General features: G+C 44.6%; 1 protein-coding gene across 1 annotated transcript in view; it reads left to right on the plus strand.

Moving 5' to 3' along the window:
* LRP8 (LDL receptor related protein 8) overlaps positions 1-23,205 on the plus strand; it is a 958,713-nt gene that overhangs the window by 642,760 nt on the left and 292,748 nt on the right. The window contains exons 6-7 of the mRNA XM_069232647.1: positions 16,530-16,652; positions 16,743-16,868. Of these exons, the coding sequence (XP_069088748.1) occupies positions 16,530-16,652; positions 16,743-16,868 (249 nt within the window). The remainder of the gene's footprint in view (positions 1-16,529; positions 16,653-16,742; positions 16,869-23,205) is intronic.

Below are 23,205 nucleotides of genomic sequence, written 5' to 3' on the forward strand. Positions count from 1 at the left end.
CACACTGTTGTCTGGAATATACGTACAACAGTGACGCGCACCAAGCATTTTGCAAACGCCGCCATCCTTTGCTAAAAGAATGTCTAGGGCAAGCCTGTTTTGAAGAGTCATAGCTCTTTCTGCTGCAAGTTCAGCATCTATCAGGATTATAGTACCTGAAAACTTTGTCAACATGTTATCCACTATAGTAGACAACTTTCTTATTTTGATGGAATTCAACACAACTCCCAATGAAGGAATCATGGCTCCAAATATATCTCCTACCACAGCAGCTGCCGTCTCTCTTTTCTGGATACGATGAGATCCAGGCATCTTTGGAATCACCGATAGGTCATCCAGTTGATAAACCTTTGGGAACACTATACCCAAATAACATCTCCCCCACCATCCCTTTGGAAGACGATAATAGGCATTATGCCCACAAATGTAATATACACCTGGTATGACAGGGTCAAGTCCGTTCAGCATGAATGTCCATTTGGCCTTAAAGATAAACGTATGTTTGCATTCACTCGCTCCCACGAAAATGTTGTCATAATAAGATTCACCTCGATATATACAAAACTTCCCTACATGCCAAGCATCTAAAGCTATTCTCCCTTGTGTTTTTATTGCGGCAAAATCATAATGATCTACTGAAGTCCTCTTACTTAGCTCTTTTTCTAATTTCGCATTCATTTGTGCCCTTCTATCATCTGTGCGATCTAAAAAGCTTATTTCTACTGCAGTGAGCGAGCAGGTAAGGTTTTCCCTATGTGCGTGAGCTGTTTCAAAAGGTTGCATTGGCTCGAAAAATTCCCTCATTATTTTAGCATCCCAATCTTTAGCAATCTGGCTTAGCTGCGTAATTATAGGAACATATGCAAAAGTAACATCATAATTTGAATAAAAATACTGTATGTTAGTTTGGCCATAAAATCTAGAAGTTACTATACTACATGTAATCCCATATGTAAGAGGCATGTGGTGATAAGTCACCCCTTCCTTTACCGATGTCGGTATCTGTGTACACACATAACAATCTTTCGCATCCATAGTCTCAACATATTCTGTTAGCAAGCGATAGAAAACATTATACGAAAGTTCCTTCTTATCATGCAAGTGTCTCTCATCTAATTCTAGTCTTTTCAATGCGGTTAGTTCAGTGACAGTAACAGGAGCAAAAGTAGAAGCATCAATTTTCTCATTCTCACCCTTACCACGCGTTGCAAGCACTATTGCCATTATTATTAGTACACATGCAGTTATCAAGCCTATACACGCATATTTACAATATTTCATTCTACTATTTTGTGTCATGATCTGTATAGAATCAGAGAGCTAGAAGCCCTTATATATAAGAAACGATTTAGCAATTAGTTACAAAGCTGAACGAGCGCAATGTTCACACAGTTTTCTTCAGGAGCCCAGTCACTTATCGGTTAGCAACATTTGTCTCAATTCGGCAATAACTCAGTCTTTTTTTTTTTTTTTTTTTTTTTTTTTCTTTCTTCAGTTAGCAACGTTGTCTCAAATCGGGTTTTAGAGTCAATCAGGTTTTCAAAGTCCTATCAAGTTAGCAAATGTCTCATCCGGTTTAGCAATGTCTCAGCTGGTTAGATTATAGCAAGCAATATCATTTATCAGCTCTTTTTTTTTTTTTTTTTTTTTTTTTTTTCAGTCAATAGTGTCCATAAAACTTTTCTTTTCTATTGGTATCTCTTCTTCTTCGTTCTCGAGGCTGAGAGATACAAATTCGTCAGTCCAATCGTCATTGACTACATATGCCCATTCTGGACCGGAATATCTCCTGTTTGGTATCCTTTTCCTTTTTAATTTTGCATCTCTCTTTGATTCTGCCTCACTGGTACTTTCCTCTTTGGCAAAGTCTTTTTCTTCACTTGTTGTTGGTAACACGACAGACACTTCCTTTCTTTTCTCTTTCACTTTTGGCCCTTCACCGTCGTTCAACTTTTCTCTAGTCTTTACTTTTACTGGTGATATACTTGGTCTTTTCTTTGCACTGTGTCCACTTGATGGACCTGCGATCTCCCCTGGGGAAGTTTGAACAGTTTTGTTCTGTTCTGCCTTGTCCCCTCCTTCTGGGGAGTCAATCACGTTTTCCTTTTCTTTTTCTGTACCATCTGCTTCTGGGAAAGCCCTCCTCTGATCAGGCTCTCCTGCTTCCTCACCTCTTTCGAGCCCTTTGTCACCGTTACTTTCGTCAGGCTCTTTGTCACTTTCAGCTGCTTCAGGCTCTTGGTTACCTTCAGCTGCTTCAGGCTCTTTGTTACCTTCAGCTGCTTCAGGCTCTTTGTTACCTTCAGCTGCTTCGTCACTGTCTGAGGTTTCTCCTTGGTCTTCCCCAAGTGAATCGGTTGTTTCGTCCTCAGAGAATATTTCTCTCTCCTCTATTTCTGCCTGTTCGCTTCTAGTTCTGTTTTGCTCTGTCTCAGCGCTTGGCACTTTGTTATCAGGTACTGGCAGTTTCAGCGCTTCAACTTCCTCATCTGTGGGACACAACACTTTCTTTGTATGACTGGCGTGAATCCAGTTGGGAACTCCCGCACACTTCACAGCGGTAGTTGTCGTCAGGATCACTTGGAAAGGGCCTATCCAACGGGGTTCCAGACACGACTTCCTCACGTGCTTCTTTACCACGACCCAGTCACCTGCTTTCAGTGTGTGTCCTGGACCTTGGATCGGTGGCAAGGTGGTTGTTTCCACCTGGTGAGAGAAAGAGCGAACCACGTCAGCCAGACCTTTGCAGTAGTCTACACCATATCATCTGTAATATTCAAAAGCGCGTTTGCGGGAACTGCAGGAAGTCTCATGGCCCTGCCCATGAGAATTTCGTGCGGGGACAGTCCAGTCTTTCTGTCAGGGGTGTTTCTCATTGACATTAACACCAAAGGCAATGCGTCAGGCCATTTCAAATTTGTCGATGCACATATTTTCGCCATTCTTGATTTCAGTGTACCATTCATCTGCTCCACCAGTCCTGAGGCTTCTGGGCGATAGCTACAATGCAGTTTTTGCTCAATGTTCAGCGCTGCGCAAAGTAACTTTATCACCTCGTTATTGAAGTGACTTCCCCTATCTGATTCTAAAGAGATCGGGAATCCGAAACGTGGTATTAACTCCCTCAACAATAGTTTTGCAACTGTAAGGCTGTCATTCCTACGTGTGGGGTATGCTTCAATCCAGTGACTAAAAATGCACACAATCACCAACACATACTTCAGACCTCCATGCACAGGCATCTCAATAAAGTCCATCTGCATTCGGCTGAACAGGCCACCTGCCCTACCGATGTGGCTCACGTTCACAACCGTTCCCTTCCCTGGGTTCATCTGCTGACAAATGACACATCGGTGGCAGACTGCTTCTGCAACTTGACGGAATCTGGGGTTAAACCAATCAGTTTTGAACAATCTTATCATGGCATCTCTCCCTAGGTGAGCCTGCCCATGATAGAACCGCGCAAGCTGCGATAAGAGACAATTTGGTAAGACAAATTTTCCCTCATTTGAAACCCATATCTCATCTGGTCTCTTTGTACATTGTGCCTTAATCCAGGAAACTTTTTCATCCTCCCTGACGCTATTCTGTAATGCTTTTAGTTCATCCATTGTATCCACGACCTTCAAGGCAAAAGCTTCAGCTGGTTCGAGCTCTGGCTCATTTATCGAATTCCATTAATTCCTGAGCAATATACAGTTCAAGGCACAAAATCTTGCGACTTGATCCGCATATGCATTTCCCAGGGAAACGTAGTCCTGTCCTTTTGTATGAGCACTACACTTTACCACTGCAATTTCGGCTGGCATTTGAATGGCATGTAACAATTCCCTTATTCTCTCCCCGTTTTTCACTGGGGACCCTGAAGAGGTCAGGAAACCTCTCTGTGACCATAGTTGCCCAAAGTCGTGCACAATTCCAAACCCGTACTGACTATCAGTGTAAATGGTAACCTTCATCAATGTAGACAGTTGGCATGCTCTTGTAAGGGCTACAAGCTCTGCTACTTGTGCGGAATAGACTCCTTGAAGCCAGGACGCTTCCAAGACACCTGTTACAGTACATACAGCATATCCTGCTTTCAATATTCCCAATGCATCTCTTAAACATGACCCATCAACAAAAACAATTTGGTCATTTTCATCAAGCTTAGTATCCTTGATGTCAGGTCGGGGTTTTGTGCAAAATTCAGTCACCTGAAGGCAGTCATGCTCGACGTCTTCAGCGTTCTCAATTTCAGCATTTTCACCAGGTAGCAAGGTTGCTGGATTCAACGTAGTGCACCTTTTCAGCTGCACATTCGGTGAGCCCAGAATTATCGTTTCATACCTTGTGAGTCTTGCTCCAGTCATGTGTTGCGTTCGGGAGCGGGTCAAAAGTATCTCAACTGAGTGAGGGACCATGACTGTTAATGGGTGTCCCATCACTATTCCTTCACTCTGAGTGAGGCTGATACCAACTGCTGCTACGGCGCGCAAACACCCTGGAAGTGCTGCTGCGACCGGATCCAAAGTAGCTGAAAAATACGCTACTGGTCTGTTTATGCCACCATGGGCTTGGGTCAAGACAGACAAAGAACATGCATCACGTTCATGACAAAACAATGTGAAAGGCTTTGTGTAATCAGGCATACCTAAAGCTGGAGCCCTACACATGCATTCTTTCAATTCAATAAAAGCATCCATCTCATCTCCTTTCAGCTCAATTTGATCCAAAGCATCCTTCTGGGTCAGTTTCAGTAAAGGCTTTGCTAGAGTTGAGAAGTTGGGAATCCACTGGCGACAGTAGCTCACCATCCCCAAAAACTTCCTCACCTCCCTCCTCGTCTTTGGTGGACTCATTTGAAGTACACTTGTTATTCTTTCCTTCATTATTCTCCGTGACCCTTTCTCTATTTGATGACCCAAGTATTTCACTTTCTTCTGACAGAACTGCAACTTTGAAGGAGACACCTTGTGTCCATTCCTTCCCAAATGGTTCAATAGAGCAATGGTATCGGCTGTGCAGCCACCTTCTGTCTTAGATGCAATCAGTAAGTCATCAATGTACTGTACTAGGTTTGACTCGAATGGCAATTCTAACGCTTCCAAGTCTTTCTTTAGAATTTGATTGAAAATTGACGGTGACTCAGAAAACCCTTGAGGAATTCGACACCAACTGTAAACTCTGTCTAAGAATTTGAAACAAAAGAGAAATTGGCTGTCCTCATGAAGAGGCATCGAAAAGAATGCTTGTGACAAGTCGATGACTGAGAACCACTCGGCATCGCAAGGGATTTGAAACATTATCACAGCTGGATTCGGTACTACGGGGCAGCATTTAATTACGATGTCATTTATTTTCCTCAAGTCCTGCACTATTCGGACCTTTCCACTCGGTTTTATTAGTCCCATGATTGGTGAATTACATGGACTGCTTAACAATTCTTTCAGTACTCCCTGTTTTACAAACTCGTCAATGAGTTGGGCGACTTTCATGAGGGTGTCTTGTGCCATGTGGTATTGTGGGGTCTGGGGAAAGGTTACATTGGGTTTTACAGTCACTTTCACTGGTTCCACTCCTTTCACCAATCCCACCTCTTTTCCTGTCATATCCCACACTTCCTTTCCGACTGTTTCCCGTAATTCAGCTGGAATATCTTCTTCAGTTATCATCGGAAGAAGGTTAATCAGAGGATATTCTTCATCGACAGTTTCCATCTCATCCCCTTCTACACTGTCCTCTTCTTCCCCATCACTGCTCGTCTGAATTCTAATTCCATCGTGTGAACACATAATCGAACATCCCAATTTGCACAATAGGTCTTTCCCTAACAGTGCTATCGGGCTTGAGTCACATACCACAAAATTATGTAACCCTTGATAGTTACCAATGTTGACTGGTACTGGATCTGTGATTGGGTTCGTCAGGTGCCTGTTTGCTACTCCCACTACTTGAACTGTCCTCCCTGAGAGTGGCAAATTTGGTACTTCAATGCTCCTAACAGTTGAACGTGTGGCTCCTGTGTCAACCAAGAATGAGACACGATGACCCATGACTCTTCCCTCTACATATGGACCCTTTTGATCAACTTCCAAGGATGCTGCAAGCACACAATTTCCCTCCTCATCTGAACTTTCACTCTCCCATACATTGTTTATTCCATTCTCACTGTGTAATGGGAACTGTTGTACTGTGCCATTTGTACTCATCACCTGACTCGAGACCTGTGGAGGAAGCATCACTTGCTGCTGACTCACTGGTGCCAAGGGTATTTGCATTTGCTGATTAGGTACCATGGGTAACTGCTGTTGCATTGGCTGCATTTGCGTCATCTGCATACGGGGCATCTGCATCTGCTGCGGCTGCATAGGCTGTAATCCCTGCAGCTGATTTATGGTCTGAAAATTTGGGTTTGGACCTCTCATTTTCGGTCCCCTCATTGTCTGGAATGCATTGACATCATTGTTTTGCTGACCAACACCTGCACCTTCCTGCACCACCATCGGGCACTCGCGTTTCCAATGTCCGACGATTCCGCACACGTGACACGGCATCACCTTTTTCATTGCCTGCACACCATTCGGAATCACAACAGTGTTCAAATCCGGACCATTACTCCCAAAGCCTCCTCTGCCTCTGCCTCTTGCCTGTGGCTGAAACACCATATTTCCCTGCGGTTGCGGCTGCGGTACCTGCTGTTGGAACCCTTGCAACCCTTGCAAACCTTGCAGACCTGTCTGAGCTGCTTTAAGTTGCATCACCATCACTTTCTCTTTCAACCTTTTCTGTTTCACCTCAATTTCGTCGCTACAGTATTTCGCATAATTCAACACCTCATCAATCGGTTTCAACTGCCAACAAATCAAATGCGTCTTTATCATCTGACTTATCTCTGGTCTCAGCCCTTCCACAAATCTAAACACAAAATGAAGCATGTCCTTCGCCTCTATTGTTTCCGTGCCACTGTAGTTCTTGAACGCCTTCAACAACCTCTCATAGTAACCATGGATCGACTCTTTAGCCTCTTGGGCAGTTCGATCAATCTTCTGCCAATCCACATTTTTCGCGGCAACCTTCGTCTTCAAATGCTCAATCACCTTATAGTACAAGCTCATTACCATAGGTGATGGTGCACCCGTATCCCTGTCTCTCTCTGGTTCACTTGTCGGCCAACCTACAGCCCTTTTGCAGTCTTCCCACAAATCTGCCGGAACCACAATCTCAAAGAGGGTGTTCAGGTCTTCCCAAAGACATTTCGCAAGCTTCACAAACCTATCAGTCTGCTGATACCATTCAATCGGTTTCTCTCTCAGTTTGGGAAAATCATCCGTGAAAGACTGAATGTCGCTTCTGTGCCACGGTACATGTATTAATTTTCCCCCTGCTGTCTCCCTCATTGGTAACATGGTTATTGCATCACTACTCTGTGGTCTTTTCTCGTTGTGCTCTGGGACACTGTCTTTCTTCTTTTCCTTTTTCTTTGCCCACCTGCTTTCCCATTTGTCTAAGCACCTCCACACTTGTGCACTCTGCAGCAATTCTCTAAGGTGCGTTTTCATGCCTGCTGACCTCATGTGTTCAAAGTCTGTGGTCCTGAAATCCAATCTATAGCTCCTGCTCAAGTGTTTTGTCTTGTCTATATCAACCCCGTTTTTGTCAGCTATTTCTTGCAAGCTTCTATGTACCTTGTTCACTTCTCTCGTAATCCTGGGACACAGATACCTCAGCTCTTCTTCTGAGTAGGACTCTAACCTATTCACCCCCATAGTCCCTTCCACCAATTCTTCTGCTTCCATGTTCAACCTGACCCTATTCAGATAGTCCTCTTCTCCCTTCCCACTGGCTGAGCTTTGTGTGGAATTTAGACTGTTGAACCACTGTGTCAGCTGTTGCGGATTCAACCCCATCAGTGTAGCATTCACATCGACTGCCATTGATGGTTGCGGCAACTTCTCAGTGTTCGATGATAGCGGTATCATCAGTGGGGGACTCGACCTCACCACTGTTGACTGAGCACATATGGGACTAAACTCCATCAAGGACCCAGATCCAGTTGGCTGAGCCACTATCGGAGTTGTTTCTGGAGTGTTTTCTATGCACCTCCTTTCCGTCCCACTCTGCACCATTGATCCTTGACCGCTCATACCTGAGTTAGGCTGCACGTACAAAGGTACCGGTGGACCTACAGTAATGGGTAGGGATATCGCATCTGGGTTCTGTCCATTCCCCAGGTTCTGAGGCATGTTCATTCCTACACTATGGGTCATCATTGCCGGCATGCCCGTCTGACTCCCTGTCATCTGAGCATGTGCGGTTCCCCCTTGCATCTGCTTTTGAGGCATCAAAAACTGAGTTGATTCAGCTTGTGCCAATGTTGGGTTGCGACCATTCTGTACTCCCATTATGGTTGGATCTATAATCATTCCCGTACCATTGTCACTGCTGTAGTACCTTGGGACCTGCGGCTGATAATTTTCTGCTGTTTTCAATGTAGGCACATCTGGATATATTCTCCTGACCTGCGGTATCTGCGGGGTGAACAGTAAACTCGGGTCCTTAGATCCCGATGGCGCTTCTGAATTCGGAGTTTCATTATTCTGTACCGGTGCCGGAGGGGCAGAACTGGTACTTGGACCTTGTCCATTCTCTGCATAAGGCGGTGGACGGTCGTTCAGCAATTGCATGATGAACTCCTCATCATCTGACTCGTCTTCTCTATCTTTGGAACACCTCCTGTTTGTCTTACAGGTAGCTTTCTTGCCTGTCGCCTCTTTTCCTTAGCAATTGCGGGAAACAATTTTATCCCCTGCAATATATCTGACCTCCACACCTTCTGTGCATTATCCCACCTAGCGTCCGCTAGTGTCTTTTCTGCCTTTCTTATCCTGGTCTCGAACTTCTTTTGCTGTTGCTGTCTAGCCATTAGTTCCCAAATCGCTAGAGCCTCAAACTGTGCTGGCCTTGGAGGTACCTTCATGTCGTACATCGCGAATCTCAAATTCTCTAGGATCCTTATATTGAATGTCCCATGGATCGGGAACGCTACGCTCCCATGTTTCTCTGTCAGCTTGTGCCATTGCTTTAGCCAAAGGCACGGAGCTACCCCCCTTTCCTCCATTACAATGTAAGCTGGTGTACCTTCGGGTGGCGTCTCCTCTCCTACGCTCGCTTTAATGTAAGACTCCCCCTTCATCGCACTCTTTAATGCTTTAAAGAATTTCATTTTCTCGTCTTTTATTTCACAAATTTGTAATCAATAGGTGACTTTAATTCCCGGAATACTCTTCGCTTGCCTTTCCCCTTCCAATCGAGCCCCACGGACTGCGTCCAATCCGTGCGCGACCCTTCTCTACAACCAACCTATCCCAGCGCGGCTCCTAGTGACGTCACACTCACACACACTGCGGCTGACAAAGCCTCGCGGCTTGTCCTCCTTTCACTCAGCTCCTCCCGTAACAACTTCTAGCATATATCGCGAGCAACCAAATAATAATAAAACAGATCTGTCGGTTTACTACAGGAAGGGTAACACAATCGCTTCAGGACCTTAGGGATTTTTCACTAGTCTCGGCAGTTATTCCATCTTTCTCGGTCCCCACTTTCGCAAGCAAATCTGACCCGCAGACCTGCTCTCAACTTGTCAATGATCTATTCTAGTGCACTTAGAATTTTGTCAAAGCCTGAAGTCGAAGTTTTCTTTCACTCCCTTAACACACGTACCGACTCGTTGACCACGCCCGGTCAACCTATTAAACCGACCAGACCACAACATAAAACAAGTGTCTCATACACTTTTCAACATACTCCGGAGTCTCTTGACCTCGCAGGGCCCGTCTCAACAACAACAACCACGTGGACCTTTTTCCTGCACAAAGCGCCACATGCACATGAAGTTCGACGACTTCCCTACTCTCACACTCAGGAGTCGCACCTCCGCTATTCTCTACGAAGTTCGACGACTTCCCTACTCCTACACTCGGAGTCGCACCTCCGCTATTCTCTAAAATCCTCGCAACCTTTTCAAACAATCTGCGGCAATAAGCTGTGCAAGCGCAAAATCCTAACTTCACTCATACCATCACTAGTACCGCCAACGCCGATCTCACACCTCCATTCTCTCCATTCGCAAGCTCCGAGATCCCGGGAAAGTCACGGGGGACTTAGCCCATCATCATTCTCTCAATCTGTTTTACCCAAGAAAAATCTAATTCAACTTCTCGAGTGGGGTCCCAAAGGGCGAAACCGTTAATTCAACACCATATACTTTAAGAGTGAGGGGTCCCAAAGGGCGAAACCGTCCTCTGCTACCATCTACTGATAGAGCGTTCCGTACTTAATAAATTACCTGTATCTGAACGCTCTTGGGTCGATGAATCTTTTGACCAAGTGGGGCTCTCTTCACCCGAGAGTAATCAATTTAATCGATCAATAATCAATAACGAACATAAGCAATACCCTGATCAACATAACATTTCACAATTAATCCAGAATACATTTCGGCGAACCATGACCTTTCGGTCATGAATAACCACACCAGTTTATTCAAAGTTAATGAATTTATTTCCCTATATTAACAAAGCTAGCACAATATAAACATGTCTCAACACCAAATGATATATGTAAATGAACATTAATAGCTGTCCATAACGACGAAACAGATGCAATCTATGCAGCATTTGAATAACAATGCATTCGATAATAGCAATGCAAACCACTAAAACTATAATCTGTAATGAGCTAATTGCATACATTGGTCAGCATAACAAGGTCTCAAATTTGCATCGTGCGACAAAAGAATCCTCATCTAACCTCAAATTAGCATCGGCATGTGGGACTTCATGCAAAAACAATTTAGCAACATTAATTTAGAAAACTCCTAACTAGGGCTCTTATCAAAAATCAGCAGTTGGTTACCTAAAAAGAACACAATGCAATTGTACAATTTCCTTTCATATTTACCAAATTCAATCAGCATTCAAGGAAGTCTTCGTCTCACAGGTACCGGATTCGATCAGCATGGGACTGGGCAAAGGGGCAGGGTGGACGGGGCAATTGCCTCACAGCGGCAAGATAAAGGACAAAACTATTACTTCATGCAAAGGGACGAATCGAAGTTAAAGTCTCTAGGGCGAGAATTACTTAAAGTCTCTTTCTCTCGATTAGAGAAAGCATCAAAGTCTCATCGAACATCAATTGGCATCGAAGTCGGCAATAACGGGTAATGGGCTGGTAAAGGCGCATGTCCAATAATAGCTAATGGCCGTTTTCCTCTTGTGCACCTGGTTTAAATAGACAACAGTTCAAATCCAGTAGGGTCTTCCATTGGAGGGTTCATAGGTTGGCTTCAAATTGTCCAATCAAAAACTACAGTTCACAAGCTTCTACCTAGGCATACATTATGCTTGGAGTCGGGAACGTAAGTTGCAACATATGTTACCAATTAACTCACTTTCAGAGCGTCCATCGTCTGCACCTGTAGATTGACCTTGGAGCAAAGAAGAAGATGCCAGGCTGGCACGAAACCTTAAAGATAAGCATGTGAACGATCTCACTGGAAAAGTACAGCTTCAAGCAAGGATACACTTTTATTAGCACGTTGGAAAAACACGAGCATCTAAACCATGAGACAAGGCAGCTAGGCCAAAGCCTCCACTAAAGTTATGCTAAGCTAAAACATTTCTAACAAGCAAATCATACCACACGTTTACGATTATGTCAGATTCGTACAATTCTAATACATCACGTTATATAAAGCACGCTTATAAATGTTGGCAAACTACTCTGAGGGCACATTTGTCCCCGTACAATCTTTATTCGTTCCGTTAAAGTCACACTTGATTATTGCAGTACTACGTTTAAGCGCTAATAAATGTAAAAACCTTCATTTCTGCGTCATCAATATTATAAATGAAGTTAAACTAGGTCTTAATTGAAAAACAATGTAGTCACTACACTGAGCGCAGACAACGCCTCGGAAGGCACATTATGCAAAATGTATGTATTCAGAATGCACTTATTATGATTAAGTGTTTATATATTAGAATATTTTTGTCGGAAATATAGTCTGATATAAATATCGTATTCTAAAAATCGTATAGAAATAACTGTCCCATTGGGTGTACATTTTCTTTTATTACTCCAAAGTGGAACTATATTAGTAAACAATATTTAGAACACTTTATTTATGTAAGACAATATTCCCAGTAAGGTATTCTGATACCACACCGACACAAAAATACATCTAAAAATATAATTCAAACAGATATATTTTTTAATAATCGTTCTGAATTCATGGGACTCACAACTAAAACATGTGTGTTCCACGAGTTAGCACCTAAATACCTAATGCAGAGAGGCCTTGTGGGGGTGGAGACACATAAACTTAACACATCATAATTCAGAGGATGCCGATGGAGGCGATACTGAGCAATAGAACATGTTCTGGCAGTTTCTGGAGGAGCTTCTTCATCTCTAGGAGATGAGTAAATAAAGTTTGCTAAGTGTGTGGCTTGTGTTACTGCTCGGTTTACATTTTAGTGTTTACTAGGGAGGTTGTCATTGTCTGTTGCATTTTGCTCCGCTCTCTCCCCGTATCCTTAGGTTGGGAAAGGAAGGGAGATATGCGTGATGAAGCACCGACGGACCGAGAAACGCTTGTGCTTTCTGCATTATATAAAGTGGAAAATGGGTGCAAGGAGTGAAGCGCTGCAAAAGGTTGCCTGACTTCCCAGTAGCAGGGAGGAGGCTCCAGGTCAAATGACCATTGACAATGAGCCATGAGTCAGTAGTTTTCAAAAACGTGAATTTGAGACATACCTTCCGATCCTTCCTGTTATGTAGCATTTTATTACACTTATTTGACTAATATGACTGTCCCATTGAGATTTACAATGCACTACGGATTACTCAATTTATTTAAAAAATAAATCTCAGGAGGAGATCCTCTACTTCATTGTGAAATACAGTCAACCATCATTTGGGAAGGTCAGTCACTAGCACTTCATGGTTGGACCTTTTGAAAAACTCACTGTAAGGGGCACTCTGCGGACCAGGCCATTGGAGGAAAAAAGTAATAATTTACCGGATCAGTTAAAGTTCCTTTTGAGACACGCCTAGTAGAGAACACTTCACCTGGCTGGCATTTTAGCCAGTGCTTAATTTGAGCCAGTAGTTTGCAGTGCGGGGCACCAGCACTTATTTTTGAGGGCCGGCACCCATTTTTCTGCCTTAAACATTTGCTTTGAGCAAAAGACACATATGGAAAAGACGGAAGGAGAGAAAAACGAAACAGCGTCGCAAAGGGAGAAAGCAGAAAGCTGCAAGTGTGAGCTGAAGGGGCAGGGAGTGGCTGTAAATGCTGTTTTTGTTACTCTGGGCACTTTACCATTGCTAACCAGTGCTAAAGTGCAAGTGCTCCTTTACAAAATGTGTATGTAATTGGTTTATCCATGATTGGCATAATTGATTTATTAGTAAGTCCCTAGTACAGTGCACTAGAGGTGCCCAGGGCCTGTAAATCAAATGCTACTAGTGGGCCTGCAGCATTGGTTGTGCCACCCACATAAGTAGCTCTGTAATCATGTCTCAGACCTGCCAATGCAGTGTCTGTGTGTGTAGTTTTAACTGTAAATTCGACTTGGCAAGTGTACCCACTTGACAGACCTAAACCTTCCCTTTTCTTACATGTAAGGCACCCCTAAGGTAGGCCCTAGGTAGCCCCAAAGGCAGGGTGCAGTGTATGGTTAAGGTAGGACATATAGGGGGTCATTTCGACCCTGGCGGCCGGCGGTATGTTGGCGGTAACACTGCCAACAGGCTGGCGGTGTTCCACCAGCAATTCTGACCGTGGCGCAAAAGCCACGGTCATACCGCCAGCCCCTCCACTTTCCCGCCAGGCTTCCGCCTGGCGGGCATAATCCCCAGGGCAGCGGTGCCCGGGGGATTATGAGTCCCCGACTGCCAGCCTGTCCGTGGCGGTAAACACCGCCATTGAAAGGCTGGTGGTAAGGGGACTGGGGGTGCCCCTGCACTGCCCATGCACTTGGCATGGGCAGTGCAGGGGCCCCCAGGCATAGCCCCATCGCGCATTTCACTGCCCGAATTTCGGGCAGTGAAATGCGCGACGGGTGCTACTGCACCCGCTGCACCTCAACATTGCCGCCGGCTCTATTACGAGCCAGCGGCAATGTTGATGTGCCATTTCCGCTGGGCCAGCGGACGGTAACGCTGTTACCGTCCGCTGGCCCAGTGGAAATGTCGTAATAGGGAGGCATGAATACCGCCGGCAATGGCGGTATTCTGTCTCCCCCGGCCTCGGCGGTCTGGAGAAAAGACCGCCGAGGTCGGAATGACCACCATAGTAATGTGTTTTATATGTCCTAACAGTGAAATATTGCTAAATTCATTTTTCACTGTTGCAAGGCCTGTCCCTCTCATAGGTTAACATGGGGGCTACCTTTAAATCTGATTAAAGTGTAGATTCCTTTTGGGAGCGGATGGACATATGGAGTTTGGGGTCTCTGAGCTCACAATTAAAAAATACATCTTTTAGTAAAGTTGATTTTAAGATTGTGTGTTTGAAAATGCCACTTTTAGAAAGAGAGTATTTTCTTGCTTGTACCATTTCTGTGACTCTGCCTGTTTGTGGATTCCTTATCTGGGTCAGTTTGACAGTTGGGCTGGTTGCACCTCACACTAGACAGTGACACAAAGGGAGCTGGGGTGTAGTCTGCATTCCCTGATGAGCCATCTGTGCTAGGAGGAAGGGAGGAGTGGTCACTCACACCTGAAAGGGCTGTTCCTGCCCTCACACAGTGCAGTCTCCAACCCCCTGGTGAGTGTCTGGGGCCTGGCCTGGGCAAGGCAGGATTTGACATTCAAGATAGACTTTGCTTTGAAGTAGGCCTACTTCAAAGGAGAAATTGGGTATAAGGGGGCACCCAAACCCACAGACTTTAGAACACTTCTGGAAACCAAGAGGAACCTCTGCCTGGAGAAGAGCTGAGGAAAAAGAGCTGCCCTGCCTGTGACTATGCTTTGTGGAGCTATCCTGCAGTTGCTGCTTCTGCCTGTGTTAGAGGACAAAGACTGGACTTTGTGTTGCCTTCCTTCTTGTGAAGAACTCTCCAAGGGCTTGATTTAGAGCTTGCCTCCTGTTGTTTGAAGTCTTGGGAACAGCAAAGACTTCTCTCTGCCAGCACCTTGAGTCTCTGGAGAGACTCCTACTTTGCCAGGTGGTGCCCATCCAGTTCCTGGGGCCCTGAAAGGAGAAGCAGGCAGCCTAAGAGGAAAAAATCCACTCACAGAACGCTGTGCAGGGAAAAGATCTACGCAACTCATATCTGCGTTTGGAAAATCGACGCACCGCCAGCTTCGCGGCTCAAAATCGATGCTCGCCTGCAACGCGACCCGAAGATCAACGCCCGAAGCTGGAGAAACGACGCACAGCATCGCTGACGGAGGCTAGTGAGATCGCAATCCGCGCTGCATGGTTTTCGGATCGGATAAATATTTCCTATTTTTCTAAACCTGTGCTGTGTCATTTTGTAGTGTTTTCATTAAGTTACTCGGTGTGTTGGTACAAATACTTTACACCTAGCACTCTGAAGTTAAGCCTACTGCTTGTGCCAAGCTACTAAAGGGGTAAGCCGGGGTTAGCTGTGGGTGATTCTCTTTTACCCTGACTAGAGTGAGGGTCCTTGCTTGGACAGGGAGTACCCTGACTGCCAACCAAAGACCCCATTTCTAACACTGGGCTGGAAAGTGCCCACTGCGCATGTGTGTTTGGCCGGCCCGAGACGGCAGGCCAAACTCACATGTGTTCTGAGGGGGAGTGCTGAGCACCCCCCCTCACACTTGTCACCCCTGTGGCACTGCCCCTTGTAAAGGTTTTGCAGGTGCCGCTGCTAGCGGGGGGGTGCAACGCTCCTCCACCCTCATGGAGGAGCCATCCCTGGTCTAACAGTAACCATGCACCACACAGTTGTTTAAAGACAAGACAAAGAAAAACACTTCACTGGACTTATGTTTTAAACACAAAACACCTTAAATTACTATTCACTTGCCAGATCCTCTAAAAAACACAAGAAATGTTATTTCACTTGTTAGCCGCTTAAAAGAAAACAGATTTTTTGAGTGATACTACTGCAACCAGGCGCTTAAACAAATACCACACCCATAGCATGTGCACTATCCTTTTCACTGACCAGACTCGTAGGAATTGCATTGTCCTTAATCCACGTGCAATCGAATAAACCTATGTGCAGAAAAAACTTATTGTAAAATACACACACTATTTCCACTATAAATATTCTGACCTGTTGCCTTTGTCAATGCTTGTGGGTGACATTTTTATTTGGCCAACAGCTGTGCCATCTCTCTTACCTATCATAGTCATGTATTGACCAATGATTTCTGAAGTAAAAGGGATAGTCTGAGTCGGGAGTGGGCAGTCGAGATGGGCAAGTATTGCTATTTTTCTGGAATATATTGAATCGCCTAGAATCCATCTCATTAGTCAAGTCACACTTTCTTTCCATTACTTGTAGCCCTTGTGACCTGCCGTCCTGATGAATTCCAGTGTGGAGATGGGACCTGCATCCATGGAATGAGGCAGTGCGACAAGGTGCATGACTGTCCTGACAGTAGTGACGAGGCCGGTTGCATGAATGGTATGTAGCAATCATCTACCTCATCCAGTAGAACCAATAGAACCTCAACACAGGATGGTATCAGGGATTCTTCTCTCTTCCGTATTGTAGTGGAAGTAACGTGTGAAGGCTCCAGCAAGTTTCAGTGCAAGAACGGCGAGTGCATTGATATCAGCAAAGTGTGTGACACGAAGCAGGACTGTCGAGACTGGTCAGATGAGAACCTTAAAGAATGTGGTAAGACTTTTACTTCCTAGTACTGTGTGTTTTCACTGTTTTCATTTCCCCTTCACACTTTTGTCTGGATGGACTTTTACACAGAGTATCCCTTGTCTTCTCGTCTTTTTTAGAGAGTATGTTTGCTAGTGTTCATTTCCTTATTGGTTCTCATGGCACAAAGAGAAACAAAGCATATATCTGTTGCATTCAAGGCACTGTCAGCCGGCATCATGTTTTTACAGAGGTCACTGTTGAACCTTTTACAATTCAAGCTGGTTCTCAGACAAGTGAATACGTTGCTTGGGATATAGCCATATGGTCATTTTATGCCTGAATATATAGTTATTGTAGATAAGTTTACATACACTCAGCAAATTTGGTTTCCATATTACTTTCCTATTAGATGTTACTGAGTTAATGTTGCAGTTCATTTACCACACTGAGATTATAGTATTATTTATAAAAAGAGACCATTGCTGTTCATTTACTGCCATTGCCTGTAACAATTATTGTCTCTATCCAATATAATTGGCGCTGTAATGAAAGTCTTGTTATAACCCTTCCTCATAACGGAGGTTGAATTTGTTAACAGATTGGCATATAAGGTGGGAGGTTTTATGTTTCTGCTTTAGTCAGTTTCTTCCTAGGATTTTGTATTTGAGTTACTTGTGGTTGATTTTTGTTCTTCAATGCGAAATGTTAATACACATTGGGGTTTATTCTAACTTTGGAGGAGTGTTAATCCGTCCCAAAAGTGACGGTAAAGTGACGGATATACCACCAGCCGTATTACGAGTTCCATAGGATATAATGGACTCGTAATACGGCTGGTGGTAAATCCGTCACTTTTCCGTCACTTTTGGGACGGATTAACACCTCCTCCAAAGTTAGAATAACCCCCATTATGTCCGTTCTTCATTTTCCATGTCACATGGACATTTTATTAGGCTAATCAGATTTTCTGACTTACAAGTAAAAAATGTCTGGGTAGCAATAGCTGTCCCTGAAATGTGTAGAGACAAGATCTGGACATTGTTTATTATGAAGTCAATGATCAAGTTCTAAATATGAAAGAAAGACTGTGTGTGAAACTAAAAGCTTGGATTGATTTGAAAAAGAACTGGATGTACATTTATATAATAAAGAGCTGGGACATTTACTTGAATAGACTAAATCTCACCTATAAAAGATTTGCTTACTACCGGGAAGTGAATCCCAAAATGTATATTTGATGTATTTTTTTCCAGAATGAGAGGAGACATAGTAGCTGCAACCTGGAAAAACTTGAAATATGTAGAGTGCAGCAATAAAATGCTGTTCAGTGTAATGGGATGCTCAGTTCAAATTTAAAAGGGAAAATTATATTTACAAAATTGAAGACTTTGCTGGGAATAAAGAATTGTTAAATGCACGCTAATCAGCAATTACTTCACCTCTGTGCTTGAATTACTGCCTATATCTTCTGACCAGAGACCCTAAAGTCAGCCTTATTCCAACCAATTGTTTTACTATTATTTCAAACTTCAAACGATTTTGGATAGCGTAAAAGAACTTATTTTATTTTTTAATGTTCTTTATTGGTTTTGTACAGAGATCAGCAAGGGGAATATGATACCACTGCATAAAAGATATAAATCATAGGTTCAACAGTAAGATCATATCAACGTGTTTAACTCTCCCCTCCCATCCCACCCAGCTCTTGTGTAAGGCATTCTGTTCACTAGATAACAGAAACAGTATAGATAGTAAAGGCTATTGCATAGTTATACAACACATTGGGTATGTGTGCCAGGTAATTGTTCAGCAGTTTCATCTGAAGGAGGTTCCTGTCTTCCACTTTATCATCAAGGCGAGCATGCTTCACATGGATTTCTTCTGCTGTGCCCTATTCAGTGATACCCTTAAGCCCTTCATTATATCCAGGAGTGGTGGGACTCAACCATTTTATGGTGATGCAAAGCTTTGCCAATTTTAGGCCCAGTGTAACAAACTTTCTACTTAGTTTCTTACCAGAGAGAGAAGGGATAAAACCTAGTAGTACTTGTTGTGTCTCCAGTGGTATAACCCAGCCTGAAGCTCTGCTAAGGTTGTCTAGGATTTGTCACCAGTATGAGCAAAAGGCTGTGCAGTTCCAGGTCATGTGTATGAAGTACTAAAATAACTTCTTTGTCTGAAACTCTTCCACATCATCTGTCAGCAAACCAACATCAGATCTGCCCTCAAGGACCTGAAGGGGCCATATCTTCACTCAACCACACACATCCAAATGGCGTTTACTGGAATGTGGCTCCTAATCTTGACTCCTGCCCACTTGGCACTCTTTAGCCTCCTTTGGTCATACTGGTGCTTAATAAAACACTCAAATAAACTAAATTATGCTTTGCCTCATGAAAGTAAGAATCATAGGATGGAGGTAGATACTGTGAAGAATGAGTTCACAGACCTACATTTCGCTCAACAAAAGCATCTTGTGCAGGTCTGGTATAAGTATAATTGATACAAGTGTTATTTCTGACTTTCCCGGGCTTAGCATAATCTTTGGTGGGGGCAGGTGGCTTCTTAGAGGGGCATTTGTTTTGGCAGTTTCCAAAAAATTTACAATGAAATGGTGAAACATTCCTACGTGAAAGGAAGCACCCACTTCTGATGCAGCAATGTTAGAGATGCATTGAATTGTAAGTCGACGTCCCATGTGATAATGGTAAGGTTATAACTGGGATGCTCCAGGTATGTCACAAGGTGTAAAAAATAAAATAGTAAAAAATAAAAAGTGTCCAAGATCCAAGAGTCTCTGAGAGAATCTGTTGGTTGGCTGTTGAGGTACTACATGCTTCAAAATTCAAAAGAAAGATGTTTTCATTGTGAAGGTATAAGAGATCCAAGCTATCCAGATTAGTTCATGAAAAACTGAAAACGTGTATAGACTTAGATTTTTTTGTTGTGACATGAAGGGCTCTCCATTTAAAAGAATGACAGTTTGAAAGTATGGACTGTCATTTGCTTCAAAATTACCCATGGCACCTACTCCCTTCCGTTGTTCTCTATCGAAAGAACAAATGGTGTAGCCCACCATCAGCTCATTTAAGGTGTGTGGGATCCATCCAATTATTTTTTAGCTTTGATAGGGCAGTATTTTGTCTATAGTTCCCCCTGCAGGTTTGTTTGTGGATTTACGAATGGAAAATATAAGAGACCTATTGCTAGAGAAACCAGACAATAGTGTTCCCTGTTCAGTTGTGTGCCCTATGCATTTTCATTAATCCAACTCTGCCAGGGGTAGCATGTCCTTCTCCAAGAATATCTATGCCTTGGACTTGTTTTGGTAGGACCTTCCACAGATAGTCTGGTATTAATCTGTGCTGTCGTTTTATCGGCAATGAACAGCAAATATGTGCTATTTTGTTTGTCTAGATAAAAGCTCACTATAAATAAAAAAAAAGGAAATAAATTGTGTCTGATTATGCCATTAGCTGAAGCAGAAGGGTCACTTTTTTGTGCCAATCTACCGAAGGCAGTATCTCACCATTACTGTAGGGGTTGATAGGCAGATAAACTTGCTGTTTCAAGGTATGGTGTAAGGAAATGCCTCCTTGGCATGGTTGCCCCCTGACTTTTTGCCTTTGCTGATGCTATGTTTACAATTGAAAGTGTGCTGAGGCCTGCTAACCAGGCCCCAGCACCAGTGTTCTTTCCCTAACCTGTACTTTTGTATCCACAATTGGCAGACCCTGGCATCCAGATAAGTCCCTTGTAACTGGTACTTCTAGTACCAAGGGCCCTGATGCCAAGGAAGGTCTCTAAGGGCTGCAGCATGTCTTATGCCACCCTGGAGACCTCTCACTCAGCACAGACACACTGCTTGCCAGCCTGTGTGTGCTAGTGAGGACAACACGAGTAAGTCGACATGGCACTCCCCTCAGGGTGCCATGCCAGCCTCTCACTGCCTATGCAGTATAGGTAAGACACCCCTCTAGCAGGCCTTACAGCCCTAAGGCAGGGTGCACTATACCATAGGTGAGGGTGCCAGTGCATGAGCATGGTACCCCTACAGTGTCTAAACAAAACCTTAGACATTGTAAGTGCAGGGTAGCCATAAGAGTATATGGTCTGGGAGTCTGTCAAACACGAACTCCACAGCACCATAATGGCTACACTGAAAACTGGGAAGTTTGGTATCAAACTTCTCAGCACAATAAATGCACACTGATGCCAGTGTACATTTTATTGCAAAATACACCCCAGAGGGCACCTTAGAGGTGCCCCCTGAAACTTAACCGACTGTCTGTGTAGGCTGACTAGTTCCAGCAGCCTGCCACACTAGAGACATGTTGCTGGCCCCATGGGGAGAGTGCCTTTGTCACTCTGAGGCCAGTAACAAAGCCTGCACTGGGTGGAGATGCTAACACCTCCCCCAGGCAGGAGCTGTGACACCTGGCGGTGAGCCTCAAAGGCTCACCCCTTTGTCACAGCCCAGCAGGGCACTCCAGCTTAGTGGAGTTGCCCGCCCCCTACGGCCACGGCCCCCACTTTTGGCGGCAAGGCTGGAGGGAACAAAGAAAGCAACAAGGAGGAGTCACTGGCCAGTCAGGACAGCCCCTAAGGTGTCCTGAGCTGAAGTGACTCTAACTTTTAGAAATCCTCCATCTTGCAGATGGAGGATTCCCCCAATAGGGTTAGGATTGTGACCCCCTCCCCTTGGGAGGAGGCACAAAGAGGGTGTACCCACCCTCAGGGCTAGTAGCCATTGGCTACTAACCCCCCAGACCTAAACACGCCCTTAAATTTAGTATTTAAGGGCTACCCTGAACCCTAGAAAATTAGATTCCTGCAACTACAAGAAGAAGGACTGCCTAGCTGAAAACCCCTGCAGAGGAAGACCAGAAGACGACAACTGCCTTGGCTCCAGAAACTCACCGGCCTGTCTCCTGCCTTCCAAAGATCCTGCTCCAGCGACGCCTTCCAAAGGGACCAGCGACCTCAACATCCTCTGAGGACTGCCCCTGCTTCGAAAAGACAAGAAACTCCCGAGGACAGCGGACCTGCTCCAAGAAAGGCTGCAACTTTGTTTCCAGCAGCCTTGAAAGAACCCTGCAAGCTCCCCGCAAGAAGCGTGAGACTTGCAACACTGCACCCGGCGACCCCGACTCGGCTGGTGGAGATCCAACACCTCAGGAGGGACCCCAGGACTACTCTGATACTGTGAGTACCAAAACCTGTCCCCCCTGAGCCCCCACAGCGCCGCCTGCAGAGGGAATCCCGAGGCTTCCCCTGACCGCGACTCTTTGAATCCTAAGTCCCGACGCCTGGGAGAGACCCTGCACCCGCAGCCCCCAGGACCTGAAGGACCGGACTTTCACTGGAGAAGTGACCCCCAGGAGTCCCTCTCCCTTGCCCAAGTGGAGGTTTCCCTGAGGAATCCCCCCCTTGCCTGCCTGCAGCGCTGAAGAGATCCCGAGATCTCTCATAGACTAACATTGCGAACCCGACGCTTGTTTCTACACTGCACCCGGCCGCCCCCGCGCTGCTGAGGGTGAAATTTCTGTGTGGGCTTGTGTCCCCCCCGGTGCCCTACAAAACCCCCCTGGTCTGCCCTCCGAAGACGCGGGTACTTACCTGCAAGCAGACCGGAACCGGGGCACCCCCTTCTCTCCATTCTAGCCTATGTGTTTTGGGCACCACTTTAAACTCTGCACCTGACCGGCCCTGAGCTGCTGGTGTGGTAACTTTGGGGTTGCTCTGAACCCCCAACGGTGGGCTACCTTGGACCAAGAACTGAACCCTGTAAGTGTCTTACTTACCTGGTAAAACTAACAAAAACTTACCTCCCCCAGGAGCTGTGAAAATTGCACTGTGTCCACTTTTAAAACAGCTATTTGTCAATAACTTGTAAAGTATACATGCAATTTTTATGATTTAAAGTTCCTAAAGTACTTACCTGCAATACCTTTCGAATGAGATATTACATGTAGAATTTGAACCTGTGGTTCTTAAAATAAACTAAGAAAAGATATTTTTCTATACAAAAACCTATTGGCTGGATTTGTCTCTGAGTGTGTGTACCTCATTTATTGTCTATGTGTATGTACAACAAATGCTTAACACTACTCCTTGGATAAGCCTACTGCTCGACCACACTACCACAAAATAGAGCATTAGTATTATCTATTTTTACCACTATTTTACCTCTAAGGGGAACCCTTGGACTCTGTGCATGCTATTCCTTACTTTGAAATAGCACATACAGAGCCAACTTCCTACATATGGTGTTATTGATTTACCGCCCAGCCCTAAATTGGTGTGTTGCACTCTCCTGGTCATGTGGGCATAGCCTCTTAACTAACAAAATTGCAAGGAC

Source organism: Pleurodeles waltl, chromosome 4_2 (genome assembly GCF_031143425.1).
Source record: "Pleurodeles waltl isolate 20211129_DDA chromosome 4_2, aPleWal1.hap1.20221129, whole genome shotgun sequence".
Lineage (NCBI taxonomy): Eukaryota > Metazoa > Chordata > Amphibia > Caudata > Salamandridae > Pleurodeles > Pleurodeles waltl.